At 32.4% G+C, this 13,483-nt stretch overlaps 1 protein-coding gene across 1 annotated transcript in view; it reads right to left on the reverse strand.

Moving 5' to 3' along the window:
* The window catches only part of LOC111629508 (transcription initiation factor TFIID subunit 5-like), a 73,255-nt gene extending 59,999 nt beyond the window's left edge, over window positions 1–13,256 (reverse strand). The window contains exon 1 of the mRNA XM_023373425.1: window positions 12,917–13,256. Within this exon, the coding sequence (XP_023229193.1) occupies window positions 12,917–13,111 (195 nt within the window). The 5' untranslated portion in view covers window positions 13,112–13,256. The remainder of the gene's footprint in view (window positions 1–12,916) is intronic.
* Between the last annotated feature and the right edge of the window lie 227 nt (window positions 13,257–13,483).

Here is a 13,483-nt window from a genome sequence, read left to right on the forward strand (position 1 = left end):
TTATTCTTTTAGATATAGAATTTAACCGAAGAGTAAAATCTCTTATGCTTTTCCCTAGGCATTTATTATTATTTTTTTTGACAAAATAGCAAGTCTTTTTAATTCCATGTTGATAAAACAAAGATGAATTAGTTAGATGAGTGATAAATAACGGGCTTGTTAGATCTTTACTTCCTATTGGATAACATAATGTCACTTGGTAACTACAAAAAGTTTTTTTTTTTTAAATTTGTTATAGAAGTGACACAATGCAGCTATCTTTTTTTAAAGGTTAAATTTTAAATCTAATGAAGTAAGTTTAAAAATACACTATTTGCCAAAATATTTTAAAATGCAACTTAAGGAATGTTGTCAAGCATAAACTAAATGAGGTCACTGACATCACTGTAACGTAAGTGTAATCATCAATCCAAAATCAATAAAACATCTATTCTATAGCTAATATTTTCACTAAATAAGTAGCTTATACTTTCCGTCAGAACATAAAATGAACATAACCAAAATTTCATCTGGAATGAACAAAAATTGCAGGAGTTATAAGGAATTCACACACACACGATGGCTTTTCATAGATCCTTTATATTAATAGTAATGTATAGATATAAAAGTATAATAAATAAATAGTTATCATCTTTATGAAGAAACAGTAACTGGTTGCAATAATAAACTCATTCACTCAAAAACCAATATATGTCTGTATAAAAGAACATGTGGCTTCTCCATCAAAAAGGGCCTTACCACCACAGCTATAGCTGCTTTTGTCATAGATAACCAAGTGCAAGTATCCTTTGACAACACACAGATCATACATCATACAAGGGAGAAAACCTACCTCAAGAGCTTGGAGAAATTAGAAATACAGTAGTCTCTGTTATATCGTGCTTGTTGAGAGACAAAGAAAAAGCATGATACCAACCAAGTATTAAAAATTCTGGGCTTATACTAATGGATTATATAATATATGATATGGAATCTCTATCTTATATTCTTTATGCTTAGGTAACTTACATAAATATAAAGATTCAAAATGCATAATAATATATAAAAATATCAATACACACTTATTGATCTCCTGTATTAATAATGCAAAATTTGTAGCATATGAAGCAGAGATAAGGCAATTTTACTTCTACATTTCCTGCATACTAAAAGAGAGTGGAAATATGACATAATAATGTCTGAAATGTTGTAAATTTAGTGTTAATAATTCTTATAAGTAAAGCATCATTCTCTTGAGCATAACCATTTTATTAAACTAATGCTTTCAACCTCGTTAAATTTAGAATCATTTTTTTTCTTTTCTTTTCCACTCACAAAACATAAACTAGCCTACCATTTTACATCCAATTCATCTACAAAAAAGTTTTTCAATAGTGTTTAAATTATTATTAAGGGACAAGTCATTACACAATAATTTCAAATTTATTTATTTATACTTTTTAAATCTATTGATCTGTTAGCCTAGTTATGCCTATACTTTTGAATAAAAAACATTATGGATTAAACATTTTCTGAGCATATACAGTGGGTGATCGATTAACGAACAGTTCGGATAGCAAACAAATCGGATAACAAACACTTTCACTAAAGATTTTTATGATCAGACAATGAACACATGTTTGGATAATGAACACTTTACTGAACAAACATAAAAAGAAGCAAAAGAAAATAACGAATACCAACTGATTTTCCCTTGTCTTCAGGTAACAATTCAAAACCTTCTTCTACGCGATTTTATATGGAAATATTAGCAGTGTAGGCTCTTTCTCTGAATAGACAATTCGAAACCTTTCGGAACACAAGAGACGCCAACATCAATGCTCAACCCGATACCGATCGGATAGTATTCCTCCTAATTTTGAAATTCTCCCTTGTAATTCCAGCTTTTTGTTTACCATTCTGACAAATAATTTTTTATAGTCTTCGCGAGACTGTCGAACGGGCACTTGTTAAGTTTTGCGTCGCAATTTATTTAAGAAAGATGAAAGTTTAACTGTTTCATCAGATATTTGTTAATGTTTTAATACCAAATTTCGAATTTCACCCAGGCCTTGCATTTAAATAATTTTTTGTGGACTAGTTGATTTCTGTTCTCTGAATTTTTGTAAGTGCTTTTCTGAACTTTTTATTTAAAAAAGATACTGATAATATTATGGAGCCTGAAAAGATAAGTGTCAAAAACTGTGCTCACCGTAGAAACCAAAGAGATAATAGCCAAGGCAGAAAGTGGGCACAAGATGTCTGGTGTTGCTAGGCAGTATGGCTTGAACAAGTCTACAGTAGGCACAATCTTAGCTATGAAAGAAATAAAGAGCATTTTAGAGCTCATAACGAAACCTGAAACTGATCTGATGACAAAAGAACTCCAAGAACTCTCAAATGAAGAATACCAAGAAACTCATCAAGATGTGTTTTGTTTTGAAAAAGAGGAAGACGAAAGATGACCAATGTCGACATATGTTACTAAAGATCTTTTGAAGAAGTGGGAGGATGTCAGGACAACGATCATCCAAATCAGAATAAAGTTAATGGGGTTGGGGATCTCTACAATTACAATACTATTAATTACTTCCGAAAAATCCCAAAGACAAGAGAAAAGCAATCGACATTGGACAGATTCTTTAACTCCCACAAATGGAAAAAAACAGGATTAATAAAAATGCAAGACTGCATATATATATATTTTACTATTACATATAAATAAACGTAGTAAAAAAGTATATATTTTTTATTTTTTGCAGTCTCCGGAACGAATTAATCAAATTCCAATATAAACCTATGGCAAATTGATAATCGGTTAATGAACAATTCGGATAACGAACAAAGTCTTGGAACAGATTATGTTCGTTAACCGATCACCCACTATACTGTATATTGTGGAATCATTGCCTGATTAAGCAGCTTTAATACAACTGGATAAGCAAGCTATTGACAGTTCATTTCAAATGAAACAACTGTCATAAGCTTGCTCATCCAGCAGTATTAAAGCTGATTGATAGATTTAATGATGACATCTGGATGTTTAGATGAAAACAAAGCTAACAGCTAAATACAGATATAGAATCCTACCCCAACTTTTTTCAGCGTTAATTTAAAGATTTGACAAGCTTTTTCAAGCTGCTTTACAGTTCTGCTTCAGGTCTATAACATTCAAATGTTTAAATTTTGTTTTGGAAGATTTTTAAATTTTGGAATTAAAAAAAATTTTTTAATATTGTTTTATTTTATATTTAATAATTAATCAATAATTATCACATATAAATTAAAAATGGGGAAATGAATAAAATTCCAAAATTTAAAAATTTTCCTTTTAGTTTTTTTTCCATCTAAACACAGATATACCAACAGTGAACATTTTTCATAAAAAATTCTGAAAAATTAAGTTAGGTTTCATTTCCATTCACAATGTACTATACAATTATATCAATAAATTACACTGTTCTGCAGAAAAAACTTTTTTTCTATTTCTGAAAAAATACATTGTGTTCCTAGTTGTACTTTGAGTGCTGAATTCAAACCTTTTTTTAGTTTTTTCTGTCAGGGTTAGTTAATGATTAATCACAATTTTATTTTTTCTTTATGTTTCTGATATAGTGCAGGACACATTGGCTGAAATTCAAGAAACAAATCAGCTTTTTTATGATGTTATTAAGTTCATCACATTCAGGGAGATTGGATCTAACATATAACACAGTACTCTTAGTGTATTCGCTTTGTAGCATTTATTTCACATGAGCAATTACAGAAAATTGACAAAAAATGAACCACCATATAGTAATGCACATCACTTTTTCTCTTGTATTGAGAATCTTTCTTCTCTCGAATGATATTCCAGCAATAATCTGCTAACATAGAAGGTACCCACTTCTCTTCATAATGCCTTTCTATAGTAGAAATGTCTTTATGGAATCTTTTGCCATGTTCATCCGATACGTCACTACAACTCTCTGTGAAGTAGTTCAGATGAGTCTATCATATGTACCTTCAGAGACATATTGCACCCCAGATCTTGGTGTGCTTTGATCATGTCATTCACCATTGCTTTGTAGTTGGTAGCTCTTCTTCTGAGGAAGTTTTCTGATACCATCTTGAAACACTCCCATGCTCTCTTTTCTTTGGCAGTCTTCTTTCTTCTTCAGTCTTCTTTCTTTCTTTCTTTGGCACTCTTCTTTCTTTTGCATCTTTCTGCAGCTTCTTGATTTGCGGGCTCATACATACATCTTCCTTTGTTTTTGCAGCTGAAAGATGGGGGAATTTGTCAGTTAGATATGCAAATCCACTGCCTGTTGGATCCATGGCCTTTACGAATTGTTTCATTAGGTCAAGTTTAATGTGAAGCGATGGAAGTAGTATATCTTCAAGAGCTACCAGATTTTCACATTGCACATTCTTTTTGCCCACTTTCCACCTCAGCTTAGACCACTTCTTTTACATGTAGTTAAAATTTCTGTCATGACTATCCCACTCACAAAGAAAACATGCATCCTTCATGTAGCCTTGTTGCATTCCCAATGTCATAGCAATTACTTTGAAGTCTCCACATATTTTCCATTTGTATTCATTGTATTGTAATGAATTTATCATCCTTCATAAGAATTTGTAATTCTCTTTAGTCAAGCTGGCATAAGCAACTGGAACAGAGGGCATTTTATTTCCATTGTGGAGCAAAACACCCTTGAGACTTGTTTTCGATGCATCTATGAAAAGTCTCCACTCCTGTGAACTGTAGGTGAAGTTCAGCACCTTAGGCCAGCAACGTCATTGTCACGTTCAATCACTACTGCATGCGGCAATATACACATATCTCTCTATAACGTCCCTGTGTTTACCATGAACTGTGAATATATACATATATATACATATTACACAAAAAGTATCCCTGACAACGAAATTCTGTTTCCAGATTTGAATTTCCCATGATAAATTGGTTTAGAATCACACTCTTTAATATCAGAAATAGAACCCTTGTCAAGCAGTGTTATTGAATGAAAACAAAAAATCTGTAATTTAATTTAAATCTGTAATGACACTGTTTATAGCATTTTTCAGAATACATATGGGAAAATAAACATATCGTGTGGCCTAAGGTAAAATGGCCAGATATTTATAATTATTTAATAAATTATCTTATATATTTACAGAAAGCAATAAGAAATCAGAAAAGTCTTGAAAGCCTACAATTACTTTCAATTAATTTTTTAGGTAGTTATTATATCTGTTTAATTGCTTTTAACCTGCTTTTGCTTTCAGATAAATGTGAAAATGTTCAAATGACATAATCAAGATGATTTGGGTCAGAGTTTAGTTTCTCTAAGAATTAAAAAACCCACACAATACAGTAGAGTCCCACAAACTCAACAATGTGGACTGAGAAGTGACAAGTTACCAAAAATGACAAGTTTTACAAATAGCAATAACATAGTCTAAATAATGGAATTTTTGTAAAGGTATTATATATGCTAATTCATATAAGTATTAACTACATACTGATAGTAACTATTTCTATTTGTAATTATATTTTATTTTAAAAAAATACTGGCTATTCAGTAGCTACTTTAGAGTTAATGACATTTGCATCAATTCAGTTTGCAGTAGTATCTTGGAAAAAGGGTTGTATTCTTTAACACATAGAATTGATGCTATTATTAAGTGTTGTCAGTGAAGTACAATAACTTTTTTGATCCTAGTATTAAATTATAGAAGTAAAAATTAGATTAATTTTTTTGAACGACACAAGTTTTACAGAATGTTGAGTTATAAAGAGTCAAATTTCTGGGACTCTATTGTAACTTATAAAATTTTTCAATGAAAATGTTTATAGAGTTAAAATTACTTTTTGGCTTATCTTTGAATGTAAAATCTTTATTAAAACAATTCTGCCTTCACAAGAAAGACTGGTGTACAAGTGCTCCCCTACTTACAAACATTCAATTTATGAACTTTCAAACTTACAAACAATTTGACAGTATGTTTAAAATTTAAATTTTGTGTGAATTCTGAAGTTCTCTTGTTGCTCATTGACCAATCATAAATAATTAATGTGGACTAATTTCTATTGTGTATTGTCATTTTTATTTTCATGAAAATTATGAGGTTTCATTGCTGCTCAAGGTGGCATTAAAATAATGGTGTTTTTCTGCTATTGTTTGCAATCTTTATAAACTTTTACAATTAGTACTTCAAAAATGTATCTGAAATGTAATAATAAATCAAACAGTTGAGATAAATGTAAGAAGTGTTGCTCTATTACCATGGAAACTAAACTTTACACTATAAAACTAAGGGTGCATATACTTTTGGGATCAAACTGATCCAAGATCACTTTGATCGTACAAATCGTGTATACAAATGAACTACTGCAATCCGATCGATCTCTACTTGCATATACAAACGCCATCTAGGATCAACTGGATCTCGATCAAACTAATCTTAGTGGAGGGTAGGATCGTTTGGATCGAATAAAAGAGATTAAAGATGGCGGCTTCCATGGTCGAACTTAAGCTTACAGTAAATAACGAAGAAATACGTTTAATTGTTGACAAGGAAACAACACATTCTAGCTCTTCAACCTTCAAGCCAAAAAGTAAAGACCTGTAATGGATTACAAGATTTATTAATGAAAAATAAATATTGGTTTTATTCCCCTTTTTTTCAAAACCATGCAGTTTTATGGTTTTGAATTAACAACAGAATAAATTATTGTGCATAGTAAGTCAACTGCTGTTTTATTTTGTCAATTTACTTTACTATAAGGGTTGTGAAGGTCAGGGAAAGTCATACAATTTAAAACAAAACTTGAGTAGGAACCATGTATATATTGTATCTTGCTTTCTTGAAAGTGAGTACATATTATAAAATGCTGTTTCACAACTATTTATGGTACATACTACATCAAGAAATGACGTACAAGGGAGACAAGAACAATTTTCACTGTACTGATTAGCTTCTCATGAATTTCCCCTGCTTATATTGAGAAATTATAATGTTATTGAGCTATAATGTAACAGATTCAGACAAAGCAAAAGTTTAACACTACTTTAATTTATTTTAATTGGTTTTAATATACATAATTTCACTAATGAATTTAGTTTAGAAAAATATGAATTGAGGAGCTGATTAATTTATTCTGTATCTGTTTGCTTGTGACATTATTTCTAACATTATCTGCTCTCTCTTTAAATATCCCATTTCTCGGTCTTGTTCATATGTTATCTCCTCTGCCACATTTTCTTCCACTTCTGTTATTTGCACTCCATTTTCTACTCTCTCTTCATCATTACTCCATACTGATTCATCATTCTGTAGAACACAAATGTTATGTAAAGTACAACATGCAGCTATAAGTTCTACCATTAAGTCCATGTGAGACATATCTAAAAACGTCAGCCTTCTAAACCGACCAACTAGATGAGCAAATGCTCTCTGAATAGTCTGTCGACATGATGAAAACTTATTATTAAACATAATTTTAGAAGATGATAAAAAAAGCCATTGTCTCTGTAGGGGACTATTAAATGCTTTGAAAGTTGGTATGCACCATCTCCTATGATATGAAAATCTGCATGTGAAAAGCCATCACCACTGCAAACTCTGTGATACACTTCAGATCTCTTAAATATTGTGCAGTCGTGAACAGAGCCAACTTCACCAATGTAACAATCAATAAAGCACATTTTCTCATCACATACTCCCTGTAGAACCAAGGAGTAAAATCCTTTTCTATTTATATATGCTTGGAGTTCCTCTAAAGGAGCCTTGATTGCTATATGCCTGGTCCTGGCCATAATGTGGTTTGCGCGCCCCATCTAGATAGCCCCATCCCATCTAGACAGCCAATAACTCCAGTAATACCATATTTCATAGCAAACGTCTGAGCAGTTTTCCTTGTCTTCTGAGCTGAAGGCCAATTTATAATATGGCTTTGTGTATTCAGAACATTTATAGCTCTAACAATTCTCATCAGGCATCTCCACACAATCCTCCAACAAACTCCAAATCTGTCTCCAACTCCTCTGTAATATGTGTGAAAACAGAATAGTACACTTAGTAAAGAATTATCTCAATCAGTAAAATTATCGTTTTGCTTACCTGAAAAATTCTTGGTTGGCAAGAAGCCACAGTGACATTAAAAGTTGCTGGTCAACTGACAGTGCATTTCTTCCTTTTCCTATTACTATTTCTTTTGATCGTAATAAAATGGGAACAAGATCCTTCAGTAAATTTTCAAAAGTAAGTCAACTTACTCGAAAGTGTTCTTTAAAAACATTTGGCCTATATTCTAATGCAACCTCTGAAACATAGTTATTTTGCATACCGATTTCTTTTTTTTCTTACTTTTATATTGTGTTAAATAAATAACCAAAATTAATTCTTCTTCCTCGGATTCTGAATCTAATTCCGATAATATTTCTAAAATGATTCCTAAGCTTGCTGTCATCTTCGATCCTACTCGTATACTTTCCGCCATGACAGAAGCTATCTGCATCATGTGACAAGGACTGATCCGATTTTACAGATCGATCTATACAAAACGAAAAGTATATGCACCCTAAGTGTATTAGGGAGAAAAAAACTGCATTTATAACACATGCTACTAAGCAGTAGCTAGCAGGTAAACAAGTGTAATGTATTTTATTAAGTACATTAAAGGATCAAACACTAACAATAAGTGGTTTTTCTGTGTATAAATGTACTTTTCAGATTAGTTTTGACTTATGATAAAACCTCAGGAACTTAACCTGTCTGTAAGTAGTGGACACCTGTATCTACACCAAGGAAGAAAATGAGAAACAATGACTTAAAGTTTTCACCCTGGCTCTAAGGTATTATTTGAACAAATCACTTTTGAATATGGTTTATCATACATATATATAATAGAATTTTATCAAATGAATTTTCTTTAATCCAGCACTGGATTTAAGAAAATTCATTTGATAAAATAAAAAAACCCAACACTGGTTTGATTTTATAGCAAAAAAGTTCTCCAAAGGTCAGTTTTTAACATGTCCTTGAACATCAGTCAAGGCTCACTATCGTTAACCTTGACCAACACTCTACATGTAGCACAGTGGACTACTTGATGTTACAGTTTAAGGGGAAGTGGGGGCTTGACACATCCCCTTAAACTGTATAACATCAAGTAGTCTGTGAACAGTCAAGTGGGATACTCAAAGCTGGCATAGTTGCATGGGCTAAATAGTAGTGTTGTAATGAATAGTATATTCGGCCTCAGGCCGAATACCGAATATTCGGCCAGGAGCGTAGCTGAATATTCGGCCAAACTATTCTGCTCGATTAACACACGTACGAAAATTGGCGCGCAAACCGCATTATGGCCAGGACCTGCTCTCCATTGGCCCACTGTCACAACACTTCGTCAATCGCGTTAATTCTTGACAGTTGTAGCAGACAGACAAGAGCGTCGTGGCAGTATGTGATAAATGATGATATCAAATGTGAATAACAATGAAATGACCTACACGTGTAAATTACGGAAAAAGAACAGAGAAAGACCGCAAAGGGAAAATGTGAAAATTAGGGTTTCTTTCCCGGGATCCCGTTTTCCCGGGATTCTCGCCGTTTATTCCCTACGAGAAAAATCCCAGGAAATTTTATTTTTCAGGGAAATCTCGCATTTCAATAATAATTTACCATGTCAGGTTTTCTTTCTATTATTTATTATACAAAAAGTTGCATTTTGAAGACTCACCTAAAAGAGAAATTTTGAGGTTTCTTGCTGCATATTATTACCCATGCTTTACAAGTCTCTACTTGTTAGTTCATGTAATATCTATGTATTGTGTTTGCACATCATTGAACAGCGGAGACTTGCTGAAAGTAAATATCACTCATCGCACTTTATTTTTTATTTCATCTTTAGAAATAAATTAGTATTTTTTTCGTAATCATTAAAACTCACAATGAAACGCTTTATTTTACTTTCATCTTATAATGTAGGAGAACATAAATTAATTGAGCCTAACCTGTCCATATGGATGAGATTGGCCCTACACTTTTAGTTACTTACTAGAAAATAAATTAAATTATTCGAATATATGATATTCCTGTATGATCTTTTTTATTCATATAAAATTCTATTTTACTATCTCATCCCGGGAAAAGAAATTATTTGTCCCATAATCCCGCTGGAGGCAAATTTCCCGTGAAATGAGAAACCCTAGTGAAAATAAATATGACATTGAGTTGATAGCATAATCGAACAATTCGAAGCAGCTTATTGGCGCGAAATTTGCGGCCGTGAATGCCAAACAATTGTTGTCATAGACTTCGGAAAGCTAAATGCTTGTAATGAAAGTCACTTAGCGTGCACGGGCGAAAGCCTGGGGCCGTTCGGGCTACCAAGCTGTCTCGAATCTGTGAAATCATAACTGTGACATATACCGACGTCCTATCTGTCTCTTTTCTCCGTTATCACCAGGCTATGAGTCACGTAATTGTAAAATGGGAAATCTACGACGGAAAAGTGACGAATCGAAAGTATCGTGAGCGCGTATTATGATGTATGCATAGGCATACGTGGACTAGAAAGATAGAGGAAAGAGAAAGGAAAGAGCAAAGACGAGCGCTTAAAACGGATAGACAGGGGATGTGTGTGACGATTCTCGAACGAATAGGTGTGTACGTGTGCTGATATTTGTAATTATAAATTGTAAATACGTGTGACTAATATTATATTTTTTTATTTTATGCATGTTATAAGTTATAAATAAATATAAACAAACAACACTAACCCGATAACATTAAATCTAAATATCAAAATGATTAATTTACTGTGTTTTTGCTATTTCTTACTCCTGTTTTTAGGTATTCGGTATTTGGCTGAATAGTGATTAAATATTCGGTATTCGGCCGAATACCAAATAGTAACCGAATATTCGTTACATCACTACTAAATAGTTAAACATGATAGTCTTAGTAAAGTGATGCAACTCACAAACTCACAAATTTTTGGAAACTGTATCTCACAAAGGATCGCTTATAGAGGTATGCTTTTTTTTTTAACTTTTTGCTCCTATGGGTATGCTCTACAACTCTGATAGGGTTCCAACTGTCTCATTCAGAGCTTGAACTGAGACAATAAGATTAACATCAACTGTCAAAAGACTTAATATGTTTATCATCAATTTAGAGCAACTATCTTAATAAAATCCAACAATTTAGTTTATATATGCTTATAGGTTAACCAGCATTTAAACAATGCTTTTATTTTAACAAAGACTTTATGACTGTTGAATGTAATTTCATTAGTTTTTACTGTTATGAGAGAACTTACATGATGAAATCTTTATCGTATTATATTTTAGTATTTACTAACCAATAAAATTGAGAAAACATTTATATTTAGTAGTGTTGCAACAAATAGTATATTCGGCCTCAGGCCGATTACCGAATATTCGGCCAGGAGTGTGGCCGAATAGCCGAATATTTGGCCAAACTATTCGGCTTGTTTAACGCACGTACGAAAATTGGCACACAAACCGCATTATGGCAAGGACCCTTCTCACCGTTGGCCCACTGTCACTACACTTCGCCAATTGTGTTAATTTTTGACAGCTGTAGCAGACAAACAAGAGCATCATTGCAGTATGTGATAAATGATGATATCAAATATGAATAACAATGAAATGACCTACACATGTAAATAACGGAAAAAGAACAGATAACGACCGCAAAGTGAAAATGTGAAAATAAATATGAAATTGAGTTGATAGAACAATTTACGGCCGTCAATGCCAAACAATTGTTGTCATAGACTTCGGAAAGCTAAATGCTTGTAATGAAAGTCACTTAGTGTGCACAGGCGAAAGCCTGGGACCGTTCGGGCTATCAAGCTGTCTCAAATCTGTGAAATCATAACTGTGACATATACCGATGTCCTATCTGTCTCTTTTCTCTGTTATCACAACGCTATGAGTCAAGTAATTATAAAATGGAAAAACTACGACGGAAAAGTGACAAATCGAAAGTATTGTGAGCGCATATTGTGATGTATGCATAGGCATATGTGGACTAGAGAGATAGAGGAAAGAGAAAGGAAAGAGCAAAGACGAGTGCTTAAAAAGAATAGGCAGGGTCAGACCCTCACATGTGTGTGACGATTCTCGAATGAATAGGTGTACATGTGCTGATATTTGTAATTATAAATTATAAATTGTAAATACATGTGACTAATATTCTTTTTTTTATTTTGTGCATGTTATAAGTTATAAATAAATATAAACAAACAACACTAACCTGATAACAGTAAATCTAAATACCAAAATGATTAATTTACTGTTTTTTTGTTATTTCTTACTCGTGTTTTTAGGTATTCGGTATTCGGCCGAATAGTGATTAAATATTCGGTATTCAGCCGAATAGCGAAAAATAGGCCAAATACCGAATAGTAACTAAATATTCGTTACATCACTAATATTTAGACATCAATGGAAAAAACAAAAATCACCTGTTTATTGCTAATCAACTAATATAAAATCATTTGTTACATGTAACTTCAATTCTAGGCAGAAATTACTTTTAGTAATTTTGGTTAAAGTATACCTAGGTAACCCCAATGGCAGCGCTTCAGTTAGGTTAGGTTAGATTAACTATATGTTTAGTAGGGGTTTCCTTTTTTTTTTTTTTATTTTGTTCAAGAACTACTGTGAATCAATAACTAGTGACGTTTGGTACTCAGCAGCCTGCCGGCAGCTCCCCTCCGGGAGGAGTTCATCGGGACCACGAACAATCAGAAGCGCCACCATGGGGTTACCTAGGTATACTTTGACCGTAATTTCTTCCATTTCTTTATACACTGTGCATAAACTATCTGTATAATATAGATTAGGTAACTTTAACCGGTAATTTATATTATAAAATTAGCTTGTATAACTCCTACCAATTCTGTTGTACTTACTTGTAAATTATGTTTTTTAAGAAACTGTAAAACTGCAAATATAGTATTTTTATCCAATTCATTTTTATCATCTTTTGCTAAGTTTGAAGTTTCATGATCAGTAACAGTTTGTTTTTCTTGATTATGTTCAGAGTCGTTCGTAATAACTTCCTCTTTCGGTACAATTGGAAGTGACAAAGGTATAATTTCAGACATTTCTGATATTTAAAACAATTTAACCCTTCTATATCGTGTATCCTGATGTAAAATGTTGGCTCTTCATCAATTTAATTATTGAAACATTAATACACAAATACGCATATTTTGAACTACACGACCACAGATGAAAACAAAACAATGTATGAAGCGCCCTCACCGATATAACCCAAAAATAGCCCAAGAAAGTTATAACAAATGAATGATTTTTAAAAATTATAATTTTTATCGTGTTAAAATATTTTAAATATATAATACATGTTTGATAATATTATTCTTCTGGAACCGGTTGTGTTTGTTCTCTATAANTAAAAAAAATTTAGTAAATTTTAACGCCTTGTGCGTATACAACACAGCATCTTTCAGTGCTAA

The sequence above is a fragment of the Centruroides sculpturatus genome, unplaced genomic scaffold (genome assembly GCF_000671375.1).
Source record: "Centruroides sculpturatus isolate CEXI.00-Female unplaced genomic scaffold, Cexi_2.0 scaffold364, whole genome shotgun sequence".
In the NCBI taxonomy this organism is placed as follows: domain Eukaryota; kingdom Metazoa; phylum Arthropoda; class Arachnida; order Scorpiones; family Buthidae; genus Centruroides; species Centruroides sculpturatus.